Source organism: Callorhinchus milii, unplaced genomic scaffold (genome assembly GCF_018977255.1).
Source record: "Callorhinchus milii isolate IMCB2004 unplaced genomic scaffold, IMCB_Cmil_1.0 Scaffold1, whole genome shotgun sequence".
Taxonomy (NCBI): domain Eukaryota; kingdom Metazoa; phylum Chordata; class Chondrichthyes; order Chimaeriformes; family Callorhinchidae; genus Callorhinchus; species Callorhinchus milii.
In genome coordinates, this window is record NW_024704742.1 from 133,111,956 (window position 1) to 133,136,025 (window position 24,070).

The 24,070-nt window shown below is 43.3% G+C and overlaps 1 protein-coding gene across 3 annotated transcripts in view; it reads left to right on the forward strand.

Moving 5' to 3' along the window:
• Positions 1-24,070, forward strand: part of cntfr (ciliary neurotrophic factor receptor) — a 147,544-nt gene that overhangs the window by 104,125 nt on the left and 19,349 nt on the right. For all 3 annotated transcript variants that reach the window (XM_042335831.1, XM_042335830.1, XM_042335832.1), the window contains 3 exons: positions 150-267; positions 4,647-4,813; positions 7,555-7,718. In XM_042335831.1, the coding sequence (XP_042191765.1) occupies positions 150-267; positions 4,647-4,813; positions 7,555-7,718 (449 nt within the window). The remainder of the gene's footprint in view (positions 1-149; positions 268-4,646; positions 4,814-7,554; positions 7,719-24,070) is intronic.

Genomic DNA, 24,070 nt, shown 5'->3' on the forward strand with positions numbered 1-24,070 from the left:
GCTGTGATATTGGGAACTTCTGATAGTTGTATTCTTAATGAACTGCCCCGATGATGATAATAATAAATTAATAATAATCCTTGTATGATGGTTAGAGGTTGTGCTCGACTCACTCTTTACTAAAGTTTCTTCCTTATCTTTGTGTCTAGATGCTCCAATGGAACCAAACGTGATGTGCAGATCAAGTGCGTACCCCATCAGTTTCTACTGCACTTGGCACCTACCGAACCCAACCTTCATCCCGACGGAGTTTAATGTCTCTGTGAGGTGAGTTCTCGTCAGTTCCTCTGTTTGCTCCTGACAAATCATTCGTGAAAGGGAGTTTTTCCCAGTATCCTGACCAAGTCCTTCCACCCCAGATAAAAATATATATAGTCATCTGTTTTGTGTCTGTTTGTAGGACATTGATGTGGTACTCTTAAAAAATAATCCTTGCATTTGATATAGCACCTTATCACGTCTTTGAGACGTCTCAAAGCTCTTCATGGAAAATACTGTCAAGTGAATTGACTGTATTTTGTGGGCAAAACGTATCAGCCAAGTACACTCAGCAGTGTCCCACAAACAGGCGTAGATTCAAAAAAAAATTGTAGTCGTGTGTGTGTGTGAGTGGGGAAGGGGGAGAGAGGAAGGTTATTTTTGACAAAAAGCAGGAATCCATTTTTTGACTTTTTTTGTCACAATTCCTGGGTTTTCAGATGTCCAATATTATTCCCCACAGAAAACTGTGAAAACCATGTGAAAACTGTATGAATGATTGTGTGAATGACTGCGTCATAACCATCTGAAAAACATGTGGGTGAGTGACCCGCCATTTAAATATACAGCCCCCTTCATGCAGGATAATGTTTCAGAGCACTTCATAGTGGCGGGGATGGAGGCTGAGCAAGGGAGAAGGGGGAGGGGGAGGTAACCATAGGCGTAGTCTAAAAGGAATGTTTTTAAGTGGGATTTAAAATTAGATAAAGAGTGGCGAAGGTGGAGGGAGTTCCAGAGGTTAGAGGCAAATGACTGAAGCCTCAGCCACCAATGGTGATGTAGAGGGGTGGGAGATATACAGCAAGCCTGTGTTAGATGAGCAAAGGAAGCGGACAGGGTATTGGGGTACAAGCAGGTCAGAGAGATAACCCAGCCTAGTGCTAGGGTAGAAGGGTGAGGAACTTCAAATCGATCCATTCAGAGTCAGGCAGCCAGTGGAGCCTGGCAAGCAAAGGGGATACAGAGAGAAAAAGGAGAGAGAGAGAGAGATTGGCCAGCGAAGCAAAGCCACACTGAAGCCAGACATTTCAGTTTTAAGTGTTATTTCATTGCGTTTCTGCAAGTGGTCTGTGGGACAAACAATAAACAAAGACCTTTTAAACACTCTGTGGTGGGTTGTGGCTGATAATAATATGATAATAATTAATCCTTGCTTTGATATAGTGCCTTATCATGGTGTTGAAATATCTCAAGGATTTACTGTAAAATGCAATGACTGTAGATTCATAGGCAAATGTGGCAAATAATTTGTCCACAGCAATGCCCCACAAACAGTCAGGAAGCAAGTGACCAATTTTATTTGGGGGATTATTGGCAGAGCACGGCAGAAACGTCCTTCTCTTTTCGAATAGTGCCACGAGCTCTTTAAAGTTCACCTTAGCCTACAACAACAACAAAATTACATTTGTGTAGCGACTTTCACGTTGGTAGGATGTCCCAAGGCGCTGGGTGTGTGAGCTCAAAGTCCCACGTTGGGGGTGGTGGGTGTGGTGGGGGCTCAAGGTTGAACCCACAACCTTGTAACTCAGAGGCACAGGTGCAATCGACATGGCATTTCACATGGAGTACGCAGATTTCTTTGCATTGTCCTTTTTAACCTCCCTGCTTTCCCTGTTTTATTGTTTTATTGCTGTGCGCAAATTAGCTACTGCGTTTTTCGCCCACAAAATACACTGTCAATTCACTTTACAGCATATTTTGTGGAGCACTTTGAGACGTCTCGACGACGTGATAAGGCGCTATATCAAATGCAAGGATGATTATTATTTATTATTGCTGCGTAGTCTGTCAGTAAAGGGTTAACGTTCCGAGCCACCTTTACCCTTCCATACACACACTCACACCCTCTGTCTCTCTCACTCCACATACTATCGTATTGACAAGCCACCTTGAATCCACGCTAGCACTCAGAGAGCCCTTTGCTTCATTAATATTTTTTTCTCTCTCTCTCCGCCCCCTCTCCCTCCCCTCCTCACCTCCCTAATGCAACTCTTCTAAGCGCTGCTGTCAGCTTTCAACCCCCCCCCCCCACCCCCCACCCAACCTTTCTCCAAGCTAATGGGAAAGTAATGCAGAGCAGTGTTCATATATGCACCGTTGCTGTCTGCTGTTAGTGTGCAGTCTGGTAGATGATCATTAGCCTGTGGGTTTCTGAGCTTGAATTATACATATAAATGTTCATTTCCATTTGAAGCTGATCTGGTGCCAAGGATCTAAATGCATTTCAATGCAAATTGCTGCATCAAGGTCATTCTGCAGCTACACTGATATCCATATTACATTTACAGGCAACCGCAGAAAGCTCAATGATCTCCAGGTTAGGTTTCTTCTGATGTTTCTCCTGACTGGAGGAGTGTAGCCCCACTTTATATTTTAAAAGGATATGAAAAAAAAGCCATGAGAGCATTGTTTTATTTTTACATGGAGTTTACTGCATGGAAATTGTAACCCCCATCCTCCCCACTCTACTCCATGTGTCAACCTGGCTCAGTGGATAGCACTCTTGCCTCTGAGTCAGAGGTTGTAGGTTCAAGCCCCATGTCAGGACTTGGAACCCAAATACAGTCAAAGCTGTCTTCAACAACCTCTCAAGGAGACTGGACCACATAGGAACATAGGAACAGGGGTAGGTCATTCAACCCCTCGAGCCTGTTCTGCCATCCTTTTGGATCATGGCTGACCTGTACCTCCATATCCTGTATCTCCCATATCCCTTGAACCCTGACCTAACAAATACCTGTCCACCTCAGTCTTGAAAACTTGAATGGATCCAGCATCCATGGCCTTTTGGGGCAGAGAGTTCCAGATTTCCATGACCCTTTGTATGAAAAAATGCTCCCTGGTTTCGCTTCTAAATGGCCTAGCTCTAATTTTAAGATTATTACGCCTTGTTCTGAATATCCCCATGGCCTTTATATGAGGGTGCCTATGGGTAAGGGTTCGTTGGTGTGTGCATGATTGTGTCCATGCTGTTCCTGTGTGATTATTAACAGAGAGTGGTTGCTGAATGGAGGTGGTTGTTTGAACAGGTTTGACTGTATTCTACACTCACTATGCTATACAGTAAATCCTGTGAAGTGCTTTGGGACATCCTCCTGACGTGATAAGGTGCGATACCAAAATATAAAGTGCGAAGTACTACATATAGGAAGTAAGAATAGAAAACATGTGGCTGGGATTGAACTTTCTAGAGGGGAAGCTAAAAGCGATCTAGGGGTGTTGCTTGATTTGTCGTTCGCTCACTGTCAAAACAGCATGAGGCAGCAATAAACCAGCCAAACAGGATGTTGAGCTGTGTTGCTAAATCAATTGAGTTAAGTTTCGTCCCAAGGCACTACTCGAAAACAGAAATGGGGTTCTCCTGATGTCCTGGCCAAAAATCTCCCAAGTAAAATTTAGTCATTGATTTCATGGCTGTGCCTGGGATGTTGCTAAGCGTAAATTAGCTGCCGCCTATACCTACAATTATGCAGTCGCGCGCTTCATAATAAAATGAATCGACATCAAAACTTCACCATTCTTCCTGTGAAGTGCTTTGAGACGCCCTCTGGGAATGAACAGCGCTGAAATCAAATGCAAGGATCATTATTTAGATGGCCAGTGTTGGCAAGATGTTCGTAAGATGGCCTCCTGCTCATCCCTAGTCCCCTCCGCTCCACTATCGGCAACCGTGCTTTCAACCAATACAATACAATACAATACAATACAATACAAAATTACATTTGTAAACGCCTTTTACATTGGGAGGACGTCCCAAAGCACTGAACATCAGGGATTACAACCCAGGAGTGGATGGGGGGAGAGGGCAGAGAGGGTAGGAGGATGGCTGAAGGCACGGTCGAAGAGGCGGGTCTTGAGGCGGGCCTTGAAGGAGGCAAGGGAGGGAGCGAGGTGAAGGGAATGTAGGATGGAGTTCCAGAGGGTGGGGGAAGAGAAGCTGATGGCCCAACTGACGATGGTGAGGAGGGCTGGGCGGGGGACATGGAGCAGGCCGGAGCCTGCTGAGCGAAGGGAGTGGACCAGTTTATAAGGGGTTAATAAGTTGGAGAGGTAGGAGGAGGCAAAGCCATGGAGGGCGTTGTAGGTGAGGACGAGAATTTTGAACTCGATCCTCTGAGGGATGGGGAGCCAGAGGAGCCTGGCAAGGGAGGGGGTGATGGGGTCACGGAGTCTGGTGCGGGAGAGGATACGAGCTGTAGAGTTCTGGATGATCTGCAGGTTGTGGAGGGAAGAGTTGGGAAGGCCGACAAGCAGGTCACATAGTCCAGCCTGGTTGTCATGACTACACCCCAAAGCTTTGAAACTCTCCCGCTCAATCCCTCCGTTTTGTGTTCGAGAGGAATGGTCGGTTTAATCTGTCCTGACTGATGTGCAATTTTGTGTCACAGGCATGGAGAAAAGGAAATTGAGTTTATTAGAGACGACAAGCACAAGAACAGATGCAACGTGAAGTTCGTTGAATTATTTTCCGCGAGTAAGTACACAGTGACAGTCGTTGCAAGGAACTCGTTGGGATCCAATTCCACCTCCATCTCGTTCAAAGAGGAAACCATAGGTAAGTTCAGAGAAGCATTGACGTGGCAAAAATATATATTTTTTGCTTGATCTGACATCCGCAAATCCGTCACCATGCTCAAGAGCATCTAAACCAAACCTAGAGTCTAGTTTAGACACTCTCATGCCACCTACGCATGGAAATCTGCAATGGAATGCGCACGCTCTCTCTATCGGGGGATGGCGATCTAACTCTGGAGAGTATTAAGCACAGGTTTACGAGAGCTAAGGTTTAGGGGAACACCAGCGTGTACATTGGGGCATAAGTACTTAATCGGATTCTCCCGGTCAAAGCTTTGAGAGATCCATCAACAATAACAACAATGCCCTTCACACGAGGTGGCATCTAGAGTGCTGAAGAATGGCAGAGTTGAAGAATGATGCCAAGCCAGGGAGAAAAGGGAAGTGACTCTAGGCATGATCGAAGAGGAAAGTCTTCAGGTGCAATTGGAAGCCAGACAAAGTGGGAGCGGCCAGAGAGATCGAGACAGGGAGTTCTGGAGATTTAGGGGTCGTGGCTGAAGGCATGGCTGCTGATGTTGTTCCCAAAATTGTGCTGGTTGGAGGTCTTTCCCTGAAACGAACTACTCCAGATCCACTTCTCTACTCTTTTCTCATAACCTGCAGTGTTGTTTTCCCAATGGGGACTTTGTCCTTTTGACGTTTAAGCTAAGCCCCACCGATTGCTTCAAAATCTCTGATTGAACATCTTCATTTGATTCTTGTTATTATAACATAGTTTATGTTGCTCCTTCTGCTCATAATGGATTATTTCTCCCCTCACACACACAATCTCATGTTAGATCTCAACCATGGATGTTCCATTATCTGATCAGCTCATTGCGTCACCAGGTCAGAGAAATACATTGACAGGAAGGGATCAACTTTGTATTTGGGAGTAAAATTGACTGTGACTGACTGCTGAGATCCTGAACTTTTGAACGCAGGGTTTCAGTAAGGGATCAATTAGTTGCCGAAATCTACAAAGTATGACATTAGGCCATTTTTCTTTTCCCCTTTGAAAACGTATTTTCTTTTTACGTGGGTTGCTTTCCATTGTGTTTAATGCACTGTTCAAAGTGAGTAGCACATTAAAGGCAAATTGCCTTGGATCATGTTTCACTTATTGGTGCTAAGTTTGTTTTCCATCATTGGACGTGCTACAGGACATTGAGGCAGCTGTAATATCCTTAGGAAGTCCTGGTTAGTTTCACAATGCTCCTCCTAACTCATTGAGATGCTGTGTGTGTGCGGGGGCAGGGGAATGGGTGGGTGGTGGTAAGCAGGATCTCCTTAGAGCTGAGCTGAGGAGCTGAGCCTAAGGATCGGCTTGGCTCGTCGGCAAGTCATGGAGGGACAAACTGTTATTGACACTTGTTATTCCTGCAAGACAAGTCCTAATGGTTAGAGTTGTTTTAGATGGACAAGAGGCGAGAAACTAGCCAGACAGTGCTTTCAATGGCAAGCTGTGTGATATTAATTAGTCAAACTTCAGCAGTTACCCCAATGAACACTCTGGCTCCCCAAGCCTTTGTTAGCGCCAATGTGTGCCTAATAGTCCGTGGATTTAAGTAAACAGAGTGCATTCCTCCAGCAAAGAGAGTGCACATTCCATTCCAGGTGGGATGCATGGAACTCACAGTCTGGTTTGGATACTCTGAAGCATGGTGATGGGTTTCTGAATGTATCAGGCACCCGGTTGACCCAAAAAATACCTCCAAAGTATTTCCTACCTCTGCAAATCCTGTGAAGCGCTTTGAGATGTCTCGGTGATGTGATTATGGTGCTGTATCAAATGCAGGGATTGTTATAATTATTAAGACGTTTTTCTGTAGTTTCTTAAATGTGAATGTCAGTATATGAAAGTACTGTTATGAGTTTCTCAATCCCATTCGTAATCGTATAAACCTCTACAAGAGTTCCTATGAGATGTCCCATTTCAATGACAACAATAGTGTCTCGGAGCACTGTGCAGTGGTGGTGTTGGACACTGAGCAAGGGAGAAACGGGAGCGGAAGGTGATCATAGGTGTGGTTGAAGAGTTAGGTCTCAAGGTGCCATTTAGAGATAGATGAAGAGTGGCAAAACAACAACAACAACTTGGGATTACATTTGTATAGTGCCTTTCACGTCGGGAGAAAATACAGAGGTTGAGGCAGGGAATTCCCGAGGTTAAAGCGCATATAATAATAATAATAATAATCCTTGCATTTGATATTGTGCCTTACCACGTCGTTGAGACATCTCAAAGCGCTTCACAGAATATGCTATAAAGTGAATTGACTGTTTATTTTGCGCACGAAACACGACAGCCAATTGCGCACAACAGTGTCCCACAAACAGTCGCCGATTGAGCCAAATTTATTTATTTATTTTTTAAAGGGATTCTTATTCCCGGAAAGCGATCCACCAATCGACCAACAACTGGGTTCCTGCTTACAGCTAGGTAAACAGATTTGTGTGGAGTAAAGAAATTTGCCTCGGGTTTCGCTCTGCCCGGGAATTGAACCCGGATCCTCTCGCATGCGAGGCGAGTGCTTTAACCAATACACTACAGGACTCCACAAGAGTATCGCTCTGGGACGCTATCCTGTGTGAGGAGCGCTATGTAAATGCTAGTTGTTGTTCTAGTATCTCAGACTGCTACCCTGTGCGAAGGAAGCTTAATTTTCAGCGAAGGTTGTGGAGGTAGGTGTGAAATCAAGTGCCCATTAAGCTGATTTGTCTCCCTTCTCTTCCCAGTGAAACCAGATCCTCCCGAGATAATTAACGTCAATCCGGTTCCCGAGTCCCCCCAAAGGATGGTGGTGGTGTGGCAGAACCCCCCATCGTGGCCTGAACCAGATGCCATTCCGCTTAAATATTTCCTGAGGTACAAGCCCATCATTCTGGATGACTGGCAACACGTGAGTCCTGCACCTTTCTCTCTTGTACCCATCAAATACTGTGTAATTGTGAATTGCATTATTCTTGCTGAGGAGGGAATGTGCAACCAGCCTCAGATTTTTACAGTGTTGGTGTGTCAGCCTGGCTCACTCAGCCTTGCCTCTGAATCAGAAGGTTTGAGGTTCAAACCCCACGTTGGGAACGTGAACTGATACAGTCCAGATTGATGTTCCATTGCATTGCGAGTGGGGGAGGAGGGAGTATTGTTGGGGATACCATCCTTTGTGGGACTTCAATCTTACATTCAGCATTCACCTTATAGGTAAAATAGGATCATCCAAGTTATTACAATTCTTGCATTTGATAGGGCACATTATATTATGAGGATTGATGATACAGAGTAAAAGAAAGAGTGAGAAGGGAGTTCAGGAGCAGAGAGACCTGGAGGTTCACATACACTGGGCTCTGAATGTGGTAGGACAGGTTGATCGAGCTGTTAAAAAAAGCATATGGGATCCTTAGCATTATAAATAGAGGCATAGAGTGCAAAAGCAAGGATGTTACATCATGCCTTTAAGTCAGTGGTTAGGCCACAGCTGGAGTATTGTGTCCAATTCTGGGCACCAAATTTTAGGAAAGATATCAAGGCCTTGGAGAGGGTGCAGATGAGGTTTACCAGAATGGTACCAGGGATGAGGGACTTTAGTTTTGTGGAGAGACTAGAGAAGCTGGGATTGTTCTCGTTAGAGCTGAGAAGGTTAATGGGAGATTTAATAGAGGTGTTCAGCAATACAAGCGGTTTTGAAAGAGTAGATTGGGAGAAACTGTTTCCACTGGCAGGTGGGGCGGTTACCAGGGTAAATAGATTTAAGATAATTGGCAAAAGAATCAGAGGGTAGATGAGGAGAAATGTTTTTACACAGAGAGTTGTTACGGTCTGGAATGCACTGCCTGAAAGGGTGGTAGAAACAGATTCAATAACAACTATCAAAAGGGAATTGGATAAGCACTTGAAAAGGAAAAAATTGCAAGGATATGGGGAAAGAGCAGGGAGTGGGACTAATTAGGTAGCTCCTCCAAATAGCCGGTACAGACACGATGGACTGAATGGCTTCCTTCTGTGCTGTAATACTCAATGTTTCTATGAGAAAAGAGTGTGATCAGCAAAGCAAAGCCACACTGAAGCCAGACATTTCAATTTAATTTCATTCTGTAATTTCATTGCGTTTATGAGAGTGGTCTGCGAGAGAAACAATAAATAAGGACCTTTTAAACTCTCAGCAGTGGGTTGTGGCTGATAATAATACAATAATAATTAATCTTATGTTTGATATGGCGCCTTATCACGTTGTTGAAATGTTTCAAAGATGTACGGTAAAATGTAGTGATTGTGTATTCATAGGCAAACGCAGCAGGCAATTTACACCCAGCAATATTTCACAAATAGTCATAGAGTGATCGACCAATTTTATTTGGGAGAGATTGTTGGGCAGGACACTGGGAGCAACCCCTTTACATCTCGAATCTTTAACATCCACCTGAACAAGTGACGGGACCTTGGTTTATTTAGAAACATATAAACATATAAACCCCTCAAGACTGTTCTGCCATTCTATTAGATCATGGCTGATCTGTACGTCAATTCCAAATATCTGCCTTTGCCCCATATCCCTTGATACCCTGACCTAACAAAAATCTATGCACCTCAGTCTTAAAAACGTGAATGGATCCAGTCCCACAGCCTTTTTAGGAGAGAGAGTTCCAGATTTCCGCTACCCTTTGTCTGCAAAAGTGCTTCTTGATTTCACTCCTGGCCGAGCTCTAATTTTAAGATTATGCCCCTTTAACGTCTCATGTGAAGGATGGTGCCTCTGACAAGATGCTGGAGTGTCAGTGAGATTGTGAGTTAGTGAGTGATAGTCTGATTTGTTTTCTGTGTGTATGATTTATTTAATAAGGCTGCCGTTTTACTGTAGTGCGATATAATTGAGTCAATCCTTTTGTTTGGTCGCAAACAACTCTTAGCAAACATAGTTAACCAAAAACACATTGCTTTCCTCCGAACTAAGGTTTTTTGATTGCAAGTTAGCAGCTCGAAATTTTTTAAAAAAATCTACATAGTTGCGATGACTGCTCTTGTTGCGAAACACGGCGTCCAACAAACAGCCATGAAACGAATGTCCAATTTTCCTGTAGCATTGCTGCCCAGGACAACAACAACAAATTACACTTGTATAGCGCCCTTCATGTCAGAAAGACGTCCCAGGGCGCTGTACAATCAGTAGTTTTGGACACCGGGAGAAACTCATCTCTCTTTGAACCTGTTAACCAATGAACGAGCAGATGAGCCTCAGCTTAATATCTTATCCAAAAGTTAGGAATGCTAACAATGTACCCTTCTCCAGTACTACCAGTGTGGACTTGAACCCACTATCTTCCAACCTGGAAGCGAAACTGCCAACTGAGAGAGGCTCATGCCTTTACAGAGTCAGGCTGACTCAATTGGAAGCACTCTTTGAGGCATCACTGTTGCCTGGTTGGAAGTGCTGGCTTTTGGATGAGACATGAAACTGAACGGTCAGCTTTTGCTTCACTGTGAAGTAACATTGTTGTCAGCAACATCTACGCATTATATTAATAATGCTTTCATTTGATATAGCACCTTATCACGTTATTGACATGTCTGAAAGAACTTCACAGAATATGTTGTAGAATGAATTGATTATGTTTATGGGCAAAATGCGGCAGCCAATTGCGCACCAAATTCTTATTCTCGATATATATTTTTGAAGGGATTAGTACCCCTGGAAATTGATTAACAACCAGGTTCCTATTTACTGCTAGGTAAACAGAGGTGTGTGGAGTGGGAAAACTTGCTTAATGTTTCACACTGCCCAGGAATCAAACCTGGGTCCTCTCGCTTGCAAGACGAGTGCTCTGACCAGTACTCTACAGTAATCTACAAGGTATGACTGTCTTTGGGGAAAAACTTGCAGCATTTTTCCCCACCGTAGTTATTGAGACTCTACCATTAAAAAGAGATGTGTTTATTGCAGTGCACACTGGTGCAGCAGTATTGAAGAAGAGAATAAAAAGGCAGAGCGACAACCATTAATATGAGCAGCCTGAATAGCAGGCCCTACGACAAGGTCACCTGCGACCCCTTTAAGACTTAAAAAAAAACCCTACAAATAATTAAGTATGCCTAAGTATTGATTTTATTTCAACTAAACCCCTTTAAGAGGGGAAAGTGAGCCTTGTAGTTAGCTGCAATTTATTATCCATCAAATAGTTTGGCATGTATAGCAAATTGATCATGCACACAGGAGGAATGAGCAATATCTAGTCACCGGGCTGTGTAATGAAGAACATGAAACACAAGAAGTGATGGCAAGAGGCTAAGCATGACTTTGATTTAGTGATTTTCATTAAAAGGGATACTCCGAAAATGCCACGTGTCGTCAAATTGATGCATTTTCATATCCCTTATTTTCTGTGTTTTTGTTAATATATATCCCATATAATGGTAGTGTCCCCAATGGCTTTCGCCCACAAAACACATAGTCACTCCACTTTACGGTAAATCCTGTCTAGCACTCTGGGATGTCCTTCTGACATGAAAGACGCTGTAATAAATGTAAGGATTATTATTATACAGCATATCCATCCTTGAGTCTCTTCAATTTGCCCCATTCCCCTTCCTCCACACGTTCAATTCAAAGCACTCCCCCAAAAAACTTTACCTCTTTAACCGTACTTTCGGTCATCCATCCCGTTCCCCACCCTCTTCGTCTCCCACTACACCACCACCCTCCCCTCCCTTCCCAGCCCTGGTGTCCAGCTAGCACTGTGAGGTGCTTTGAAATGTCCTCCTGACGTGAAAGGTGCAATGTACATAGCTCACAAAATACACACAGTCACTCCACTTTACAGTAGAATCCTGTGAAGCGCTTTGAGACATCCTGTTGACCAGATAAGCTGCTGAATCAAAAGCCAGGATTATTTTAATTGCAACCTATATATAAAAATACATACAGCATTTTCTTTAATAAAAGGCCAGGAAATAAAAACAACGATTTCTGTGGAAGCGGTTTCATATTCTAGAAAGGATGAAGCGCAAGAGAGTGCAGGTCAGAACAAAGGAGTTAGATAAAGGTTATAAAAACAAAGGACCGAGAGAGAGAGCAAGAGAGAGAAGGAGAGAGAGAGATGACAGACGGGCATTAGGCATCTTTTAGTCTGGTGACATCAGATACCTTGCCCTGGCTGCAAAGGGATTTGAGCCCTTTCAGAAGCATCTGGATGTTAGTCTGCTGCGATAACAATCATCATACATCTCCCGGTACAATAATGGCAAGCTGCCAACAAAAGAAACTATTATTAATGCACACTCGGCAAAATGACATTAGCATGGCCTCTCCCTTGTGTACGCTGCTTGATATATACAGGAGAGAGAGGGCGGGAGAAGAAGAGAGGAGATGGGGGTGGGGGGGAAGGAAAGGAAAGACTTTCATGAGATAGCTGTCACAGGAGACAGTTGAATAACTGTTTTTTTCCCAATGCTAATGGCTCCTCAATGCACCGAGTATTGATTGCCCATTAATCTGACTGCTGATGGCTTCTGCAAAGTTACTTGGCAGACACACAAAGCCCTTTTAGAAAAAAACAGACCCTGGAAGAGCAGAAAGGAGGAAGAAAATACATCTGACTCGGTAACTATGTAGCTAAGGCCAGATTAAAGAAACGTGTAGCCCTTTGATTATAACCGCCCTCATCGGCCTTTTCCATTTTTAAAATGACCCTTTAGATCACTGCAGTGCGTTTAGCCCAGATGATATAGTTTAACTCCCCGGTCCTGCATTTCTGAATTCAGCTGCTAAATATTTACAAATGTTATTTACTCGAGAAATGAAGGCTCCTCCGTTGCAGCGCATGATTTATTTTGTCAAATTGTTTCAGTGCATCTTCTGGGCTGTTTACGTAAATTGGTAAATCAGAGGTGAGTTTATCTTTTCTTTCCAATCTCTTTTTGAGCAACCACAAGAAGGAAAGGTGGGGGCTCGTGACTAGTAACAATCATAATCCTTGCATTCGTGGAGTCCTGTAGCTCAGTGGTTAGAGCACTCGCTTTGCAAGCGAGAGACCTGAGTTCAATTCCAGGCAGAGGGGAAACCTTGGGCAAGTTTCCTTACTCCACACACCTAATAATAATCCCTCCAAAAAAAAACAATAATAAATTGGTCATTTTCAATATACGACTGTTTGTGGGACATTGCTGTGCGCAATTGGCTGCTGCATTCGCCCACAAATATACAGTCAATTCACTTTACAGTGTGTTCTGTGAAGCGCTTTGGGACGTCCTCCCGACGTGAAAACCGCTATATCAATGCAAGGATTATTATTATTATGGTGCCTTATCATGTCATCAAGACGTCTCAAAGCGCTTCACAGAATATACTGTTAAGTGAATTGACTATATTTTGTGGGAGAAACGCGGCAGCCAATTGCGCCAAGCAGTGTCCCACAAACAGTCGTGGATTGAGTGACCAAATTTTTTTTCAGGAATTATGACCACCGGATATGCCAACCGACTAACAACCGGGCTCTTACCTACTGCTAGGTAAACAGAGGCGTGTGGAGTCAGGAGACTTCCCTAACTTTTCACCCTGACTGAGTATGAATATCAGTGCTAACTAGTTGGGACAAATGGCCTGTTTCCATGCCACATCACTCAGTGTAGGTCAGCCTCAGTTGGTAGCCCTCTTTCCTTTAAGTCAGAAGTTTGCAGGTTTAAGCCCCACATCAAGACACTCCAATGCAGTGCTGGGGTTGTGTTGCATTGATGGAGGTGCCGTCCTTCGGATAAAATATTAAACTAAAGTCATGTCTGTCTGCTGAGGTGAAAGCTAAAGATCCCATGGCACTGCTCGAAAAGAGAAGAAAATTTCTCCTGGTGTCCTGATTGACAATCCCTCAGATAAAATTGAGTCACTGAGTTCATTGGCTATTTGTGGAACAATGCTGTACACAAAATGGCTGCATAGTCACCTATGAAATACACAGTCATTACACATTACAGTAATTCCAGTGCAAACTTTGAGACATCTCAACGACCTGATAAGGTACTATAGCAAATGCAAGGGTTATTATAGTAATCTCCTGATAATTTGTCACTCCAAGAGAAAGGGTTTCAGTGACGAGTTATCCGGAGTGGCAAATTAGGTATATGTATAAATACATAAATGAACGTGGCTGCTATATTGACAGCTTGATGACTTAAGTGGTAGTGACAAGTTAAGCCAGGGTCAGGATATCAGGAGTTTACTGTACGCAACTAATCAATATAACAGCAATTTGCACCTTTAGAGCGACCTTCACATAGAAGAACATCTCAGAAGAACATTTATGTAGCGTAGCGCCTTTCACTTCGGACTGAAAGCCTCTCTAAAAATATAACTTGTTGTTGTCTCGAAGCATTGCGAGAATGTTGGGAATTCTCTGGTAGGAAAGTACACGGGCTGGATAAATTCTGGGTCCTCATGATTTAAATTATTTACACAGCAATATCAATAACCACACTCATTATTCAAAGTAATACACAGCGGCTATACAGTAGCTGCAGATCTATTTTTATACACTCCTTCCAAAGTAATAATAATAAATAATAATCCTTGCGTTTGATATAGTGCTTTTCACATCTTCTAGACGTCTCAAAGCGCTTCACGGAATATACTGTGAATTGAATTGACTATTTGTGGGTGAAGTACAGCGGCCAATTGCACACAGCAGTGTCCCACAAACAATCATGGATTGAGAGACCAAATTATTATTGTTTGTTTTCTTGAGGGATTATTATTAGGCGTGTGGAGTAAGGAAACTTGCCCAAGGTTTCGTCCTGTTGGAAATTGAACCCAGGTCTGTCACTTGCGAGGTGAGTGCTCTCACCACTGAGCTACAGGACTCCACGTAGATCATTAAATTACAACAATTAACCCTTGGAGTGCGCAGTAATCATTTCTCAGCTTTTTTTGTGAACCACAAGGGTATGAGGGAAAGGGCAGGTAAATGGGCCTGAAAGGATTGCTCTTTAAAAGAGCCAGCACAGACACGATGGGCCAGAAAGGTCTTCTTCTGTCCTGTAAATTTCTCTAAATCTGTAGAAAATTAAAATAAAACCGTGAACACCATCACAACAACAACTTGCACTTATATAGCGCCCTCCACGCCAGGCGGTGTCTGAGAACTAGGGGGAGGGGGAAGGTGAGTGTAGGCGCGATCGAAAAGGAAGGTCTTCAGGCGCAACCTGAAGATGGGGAAGGAGGGGGCAAGATGAAGGGGTTGAGGGAGGGAGTTCCAAAGTTTCAGGGCATAGTGGCTGAAATAACGTAATATCTTCCGTTCACTAATCTTCCTAATTCTTCATAGTTAATGCAGATATTTATGTTTAATTGAGCTAAGAGGAAATGTGAAATTAACCAGCTCAATTTAGTAATTGGGCTAAAAGGAAATTTCATATTATCCTTTTAGCTTAATTACTTGGCCAACTTGTACTACTTATAATTAATATTCCCCGGCAGGAATATAAATATTTAAATGACATATAAATGATACAGTGGATGCTAGTTAATTTCACGGGTCCATTTTTGCTCTACCACCACACAGTAACATTTAGGTAATGCCTTTCATGTCATGTCTCGAAGTGCTATGCAAAGTGGACTGGGAATCCAAGATGGGAGTGGGGGTGCTGAACATACAGCCTTAATCTTTTACAGTCCGCTTTCATAAGAGGTCGTGAAAGGTTCTCGTCTGGTTCTTTCTTATAAAATCTGGTCAATTGTAAAATTAAACCTTATAAAAGTAAACAACAATCTTCCTCAAGTCTCGATTAGTAGAGTTAGTAATCATAACCATTCGCCCACAAAATATATTCAATTCACTTTACAGTTTATTCTGTGAAGGGCTTTAAGACCTCTCAAAGACGTGATAAGATGCCATATCAAATGCAAGGATTTTTATTATTATTCTCCCGTGAATATTAAGTGTCAAAAACAATAACAACTTCCACTTATATAGCACCCTCCACGCAGGTTAGCGTCTCAGAGCGCTTAACAATGGTGGAGCCTGACTCCGAGCCGAGTGGTTGGAGGTGGCTATAAGCACGGTCGAAAAGGGAGATTTTCAGGTGAAAAACAAGGGGAGATACGGAGCAAGGTGGGGGGATTGAGGGAGAGTATTGCAGAGCTTTGCGGCGTAGTGGCTGAAAGCTCGACCTCCATTGGTCGGGCAGAGGGTGCGAATGCGACCGACGAGCAGGAGGCCGGTGCCAGTCGAGTGGAGCTGCCGGGTGGTGGATTGGGGAGTGAGGAGGTTGGAGAGGTAGGGAGGTGCCAGGGAATGAATGGATTTGAACACGAGTGTGAGGATCTTGGAAATCACGTGCATCACACAAGGGTGTGCGCTCCGAAACAGAGCCAAAAGTCAGCTCCGTGTTCCTTGCGAGTCAGCATTGCAAATGTTTCATGGACTTTATATAAGGAATTGCGTGAAGATAGACCACAAAATTGCCCTCATATGTTATATTCCTTTCCCGAAATTATGCTGCCGATAAAACCCAATTTGAACCAGAGGTTTCCTGTTGACGGCTCTGTTTTGTAACTGTTTATTTCCTGAAGGCAACATGGAAATTGCAATGGAATCTACACGTTGTGTAAAGTGTTCTTATTGTTGTTATACTTCACATGAGTCTCTAACTTATCCTACTTCCCCCTATCACTAGCCTCCTGAATACCCTTCTGTATGTATCTCCCTCATGCATGTAATACAAAATGTTGTCATGCAGATACCTCTTAATACTGTGGTAGCTTCAAAAACAACGGCAGCCAAATTAGGGGGTGGATGTGGAAGAGAGAGAGAGTGAGTGAATGAGTGAGTGAGGGAGGGAGGGAGGGAGGGAGGAATGAGGCTTGATTCTGAGGCTAAAAATGGAGGAAGTCAGAAGCTAAAAGCCACTTATTAGTTACAAACAGAGGCAATAATAATCAGGACACTTGCATTGAGTACAGCACCTTTCACATCAGAGGATGTCTCAAAGTATTTAATGGGACTTATTGTAAAGTGTTGTTTGTAGACAAATGCAGCAGCCAATTTGCAAGCAGCAACAAACCAGCAACAACTTCAATAACAACTTGCACTTATATAGCACCCTCTACACGGCGTACCAAACAAGCATGAAGTGAGTGATCAATTTTATCTGGAGGATTGTTGGCCAGGACTCCGTGAGAAACTCCCTTTTCTTTTTGAAACACACAGATACAAGAGTTAACTTAATGACTAGTGTTAATGAGATACTGTAGATACAAACACAGATCTCTGTGGATGAGAATTCGTGCAATCAATCAATGTTTAAACCAGAGGGTTTGCTGTTAACGTTAAGTCTTGATCATGCATGGAGCTTAACGGAAGGGTTTTTTGTATCTGAGAAAGAGGTTATGATAATAATCTTTGCACTTGATATAGTGCCTTATCACAGCCATGAAGTGAATGTCCAATTTGTTTAATATTCATAAATAAAATAATATTTATTTTATAAGAGACCTGAGTTTAATTCCCGGCAGGGCGAAACGTTGGGCAAGTTTCCTTACTCCACACGCCTCTGTTTACCTAGCAGTAAGTAGGAACCTGATTGTTACTCGATTGGCAGATCACTTTTCCGGGGTTAATAATTCCTTAAAAAAAGGAAGAAATCATTCACTGAATCTACGACTGTTTGTGGGACACTGCTTTGCGCAATTGGCTGCTGCGTTTTGCCCACAAAATATACAGTCAAATTTACTTTACAGTATATTCTGTGAAGCGCTCTTGAGATGTCTCGAAGACATGATAAGGCGCTATATCAAATGCAAGGATGATTATTATTATAGAAGTTTATAAATATCATTTCAACTCAGGCAAAATAAAAACCCCTCTGGTTTAAATATTGTTTGATCGGGTCCATACACTGTAAGCATGTATAAATAGGTAAAACAGGAGAAGGTATAGCAAGAGATGGGAACAGGCTGCAAATCCAAACTCAAAGGAGGAAGCCTCCACATTGACAGGGTTCTGTGATAAAGAGCCAAGGGGAAGAGATGTCAAGTTGGTTTGGGTTTCTTTTCTTTTAAAAAACACATGCAATCCTCCCAAAAAAATCCTTGCAGATAATTTATCCTGTTTTTTCTGGCCAACAATCATCGATTCATAGAAACATACAAATTTACCGCACAAGAAGGAAGCTATTTGTCCCATCAAACCTGCACCTGCTCTCAGAAAAAAGGTGTTCATTCAATCCCACTCCCCTGTCCTATGCCCAAATACCTTCAAGTTTCTCTCTTTTACACACCTGTCTATACAATGGTTGCCCTTTGTATCATAAGCCTACCAATCCGCCCGCTCCCTCCGCTCAGTCGGCTCTGGCCTGCTCCATGTCCCCCGACCCACCCGCCCCACCATTGGCGGGAGAGCCTTCAGCCACTCTGCCCCCAACCTCTGGAATTGCATCCCCCAATCATTCCGCCTCGCCCCTTCCTTAGACTCCTTCAAGTCTCAACTCAAGACCCTCCTCTTCGACCCTGCCATCGGCCAACCCCCCTTCCCCTCACTTCCCTTCTCTCCCCCTGACCCCAGCTCGGGTCTGAAATGCTGTACACTGTCCAGCGCCTTGGGATGTCCTCCCGACATGAAAGGCGCTATACAAATGTAGTCTTGTTGTTGATGTCGTTGTTGTAAGATGGCCGTTCACATCACGTGAACACCTGAGTGTGTGAATTTGTTGATAGTGTAGAAGCTGCTCCCACACAGCAACCACACTCTTTGTTAGCAAGTTTCCTTACTCCACACGCCTCTGTTTACCGAGTAATGAGTAGGAACCCTGTTGTTAGTCGATTAGCGAATCACTTTTCCAGGGATAATAATTCCTTCAAAAAAAAAAATAATTTGGTCACTTCAATGTACGACTGTTTGTGGGACGCTGCTGTGGGCAATTGACTGCCACATTTCGCCCACAAAATACAGTCAATTCACTTTACAGTATTTTCTGTGAAGCGTTTTGAAAACGTGATAAGTAGCTATATCAAATGCAAGGATTATTATTATTATTATAATAACCACTATGCTACAAGACTCCTTAACATCTGGATACCTACCTGCTTTCCTCTTGAAACAATGGGCTGTGCCGCTACTACCTTTGCTTGGCAGGGCGATCCACATCCCAACATCTGTCTGAGTGAAAACATTTCTCCTGGGCTCTCCAAATCCTCAAAATAAAATTGTCCATTCACTACACAGCCTTTTGTTTGTTGGACATTTGATGTGTGCAAATCAGCTGCCACATTCGCCCACAAAATGCAGTTACTACACTTCACTGGCTCTTTGTCCTTTTTAAAATATTGCAATTTGGAGATAAACGCTTAACTTTCATACGTAGCCAGGTTCCGAAGCCCGAAAGGGCTGTCCTTAAACCGTAGTGTCGATCCTGGCATTAAAAATGAACACGTGCAGTTGTAAGCTTTAATTTCCTGTCTGACTCTGGGATGTGAGGCACTGGTACAGAAACACAGCTGGCTGGAACCCTTAAAGGGTTAACCGCGCGTGGGTGGGGAAAGTCCATGAACTTGTGAAAGAAGAATTGGGAAAAGGACAGCAACAACAACTTGCACTAATATAGTGCTTTTCAAGCAGAGCCAAAGGGGAGTTTTTCCCAGTGTCCCGGCTGACAATTATCCCAATTATCCCCCCTCACCCCCCCATGAGAAAATTGAACTAGCCAACAATCCCCAGGATCAAATCGGTCGTTCACTTCACAGTCGTTTGCAGGATGAAGCAGTGCTCAAATTCACTTATAAAAATACACAGTCACTGCACTTTAAAATCAAATCCTGTGAAGGGCTTTTGAGACATCCTGCCGAGGTGAAAGATGCTATACCAAAATATAATCCTTACTATTAATAATAAGAATCCTTACATTGGATATGGCACCTTCTATACAATTGTATAATTTTATTGTTGTTTCACGTCAGGATGATGTCTCGAAGCGCTTCACAGAATTTCATTGTAAAGTGGAGTGACTGCATTTTGGTTGGCGAAGATGGCAGCCTATTTTGTGTATATAAGTGTTCACAGACAGCCATGAAGTGAGTGCTCAACTTTATCGCAATGAATATGATTCCTTGGTTCCCCCCACACCCTCTCCCCACCCTATCGCAAGTCACACGGAACCCAAAAGGCGAGACAGGAGGACAGAATGGGAATCCGTGTATAAAAGCACAGTCCCACTCTCTGGAACTCCATCCCGGAGACCCTCCGACTCGCATCCTCCCTCACCCCGGTTCAAGGTCCATCTCGAGACCTATTCCTTTGACCGCACCTTTGGTCATCTTTCCCCTCACCCCCCTTGACTCCCCCACCATCCACCCATCCTGCTCAAATGCCAGGACTGTTAAGCAATTTGGGACATCCTCCCGATGTGAAAGACACAGTATAAATTTAAACTTGTGTCATATTGTACCGTTCCCACATGTTAATTTTTCAAAGGAATCTGCAGCACAGTGCAAAATCATCAGGACCAGATCCTGGTAATGTTTCGACCTAGCTCGAAATGACTGCAAACTTGTCCACATGATTGGAAGCTCAGAGGAAACATTCTGAAACACTTAAGCATTTAAGCGATGAAAAAGAGAAAGCATTTAAGGGTCTGAAGGAGTGGGGGTTTGGTTGGTGTTGTGTGGGGGAAGGGTGGAGTGGCTCAAGACATCCAAGCAACTGTACAGAAGAGGGCAATTGAACATGGTTTATAGTCAGTGCTACATGCTGTGCTACTTAGCTATTACATGTGTGTAAGATGGAACTCTGCTTCCAACAATTTTTTTTACTTATTCTATTAATATTGCTTTGGCTTACAATAAACACAGTCTCTGCACTTATAAGATAATAATCCTTGTACTTGATATATCGACTTATCACGTCATCATGGCATCTCAAAGAGCTTCTCAGGATTTGACTGTGAAGCACGATGAGAATATATTTTGTCGGTAAACATGGCAGCCAATATCCGCACAGCTACTCCCTCAAACAGCCATGAAAGTGGACGAGCAATTTTATTTTCCAGGGGGTTGTTGACCAGGACACTGTGAGAAACTTCCCTATCATTTTGAGTGTTGCTAGGGGATCTTTAACAACACCTGAACAGGGGACAGAGGATAATAGGAACAGAGGACTAAGGAGGGTTTAAATTTTATGACTTCCCAACCACCATGTTATAATGTGACTCCCATTGTAATTCACATTCATATAATGCCTTTCGTGTGATCTAATTATCTCAAAGCGCTTTACAAAATAGACAAATGTGCCAGCAGCGTGCTATGCGGAATGAGACGAGTTGTCAATTCATTTGAATGGGGAGGGGGGTGGGATGGATTTGAATGAAGAGGCAGTATAAATAAGACAAGACAATTGGGTGAAAGTTCCACCTTTCTTTCAACAAGCGACAGTGACAGTTGTCACCAGTGATAATTATCACCTCACACACCCCGTAAATTTCACCCGAAGGCCGTATTGTGCGCTGAGGAGAGCTGAGAACACATAACTCCAGCGTTCGATGGCTCCAAAAGAGTCTGTTTCTTTTGTGCTCAGATGAAATGCAAACAGAGTTGCCTTGGCAGACTGATGGAATTCACATAGCAAAGCGTGGAATCAACTGACAGCTTCTCAATTTATTTATCTTGGGTCATTCCAAGCCAACAGCCTTTGACCTAGAGTTTGTGGTGTTGTTTGCACTCGTTTATCTCAATTTTGTAACTTTTTCTTTGTTTGGTTTCTACCGCCTAACACTGGCTCAGTCAGTAGCACTCTCGCATCTGTGACAGAAGGTTGTGGGTACAAAAACCCATGTCGGGACTTTGGATTTACAAGTCGAGGCTGACGCTCCAGTGTGGTGTTGGGGAGGGCTCTGGATGATCGGAGGTGCCGTGCTTCAGATAAAAGATTAAATTGAAGCCCAGACTGCTGGTGGACGTTAAAGATTCTGTGGCACTATTTGGTCATTTGGTAACTCAATCCACGATGGTTTGTAAGACACTGCTGTGCGCAATTCGCTGCAACGTTTTGCTACAAAATATACAACCAATTCACTTTATAGTGTATCCTTTATAGCGCTTTGAGGTGTCTCAATGACATGATAAGGCGCTATATCCAATGCAAGAATTATTATATTATTATCATTTTTTAGTGCGCAATTGGCTGCCGCGTTTCGCCCACAGAATATACAGTCAATTCATTTTACAGTGTATTCTGTGAAATGCTTTGTGATGTTTCAAAGATGTAATGAGATGCTGTATCAAATGCAGGTATTATTATTACTATTTGATAAGAGAAGGGAGTTTCTTTCTCCTGGTTTGCTGGCAAAACATTCCCCCAGTGAAAAAAAATTGTCCATTCACTGCCGTGTGTGTGAAACATCACTGTAATCAAATTAGCTGCTCCGATGTGAGAATCTTTTGACATGTGATAAAAAGCACAAAGATTGCTGGAATTCGGCAATAAAGCCAAGAATGCGGCAATCCTGCAGGAAAGCCAGAGAATGCTGCAACAAGGCTCAACATTCACTGCAGGTCAATCAGAATAACTTTGCGAAACCTCAGGCAAGTTTCCTTACTCTGCACGTCTGTGTTTACCCAGCAGTAAGTAGGAACCTGGTTGTTAGTTGATTGGTAATAATCCCTCCATAAACACCCCCCCAAACATTTGGTCACTCAATCCAAGACTGTTAGTGGGATGTTGGTGTGCGCAATTGGCTGCCGTGTTTCATCCACAAAAGTCAATTCACTTTACAGTATATTCTGTGCAGCGCTTTGAACCGTCTCAACGACGTGATAAGGCGCTACATTGAAGGATTATTATTATTGTATTAATTATCCAACACCTGGCCTGGGTATGTGTAGACCTAGTTTAATAATAACAGTATCACTTATAGAGCGCCCTTCACACGGGGTAGCGTCTCAGCGCGCTTAACAGTGATAGAGCTTGATGCCGAGCTAGTGCAGAGAGGGCAGGTGACCATCAGCACTATCGGAGGAGGAGGCAATGTGGACGGATTGAGACACAGAGTTCAGGAAGCTGAAGCCAGCTGGACAAAGGCAGCGTATGGTGAAGTGGGGCGTAAGCAGATTGGAGAGGAAGGGAGGTGCCAGGGCATGAAATGATTTGTATACAAGTGTGAGGATCTCGAAATTGATCCATTCGGTGAGGGAATCAGTGAAGCCTGGCAAGGAATGTAGGATGGAGATATGGTATTTGCTGTGGGTGAGGATAAGGGTAGCGAAGTTTTGAATTAATTAGATTTTATGAATGGTGGAGACTGGCAAGTTCCAGGCCACCAATCCCAGATAAAAATTGGGCAGTCACTTCATAGCTATTTCTGGTTCATTGCTTTACGCAACTTGGCTGCCACGTTCCACCTACAAAATACACAGTCACTGCATTTTACTGTGAATCCTGCAAAGCGCTTTGAGATGTCCTCCAGATGTGAAAGGTGATAAGTCAAACGATAATCATTATAATATATTCTGTGAGAAATCGCGCATTTGTCATTTGCTGCTTCATGTTAGATAACAAGGATTAGTTGATTGGCGGATTGCTTTTCTGGGGATAATAATTGCCGTGTGCAATTGGCTCCCGCTTTTCACCCACAAAATATACAGTCATCTCACTTTACAGTACATTCGGTGAAGCGCTTTGAGACACCTGAAGATGTGATAAGGCGAAATATCAAATGCAAGAACTATTATTATATTATTATTAACATGGAAATTTCCCTGTGTTTGTGTTCTCTCATCTCGCTTACCCAATTAGGTGCAGGTTAGGTACAGGTTAGCGAGAGCCAAGGCTTGGGGATCTCAGCGTGTGCGTTGAGGTAACTGCGAGAGTTTATACAGCTAAAACTGCAAAGCTTGCATCAAGAGCACTGTCTGGCAAGCTTCCTGCTGAATAAGTTTAATACTTAATAGGCCATAATATGCACTTCTCAAATATCTACCTGTCTCCTTGTTACACATCCCCAAATCAATTCTTTATCTACCGTCTTCTAGGCCTTCTCTGTGCAAAGAAATGTGTCCAGCAACAGTACTTGTGCAGCCAGCTTATCCCAACACCATGCTTCGCATTTCTCACTCGATGCAGATAGGGAAGCACAACAAGGTCTTGTATATATTATACAACATAATGGATAGTTTCCAGATGTGTATGGGATGGGAAAGAGGAGTGGTGGTGGTGGGGGGGCCTAATTGGTTTTGAACTTGTATGAACTTGTATTTGCATGAATGGCGTGGACGCTCATCTGCAA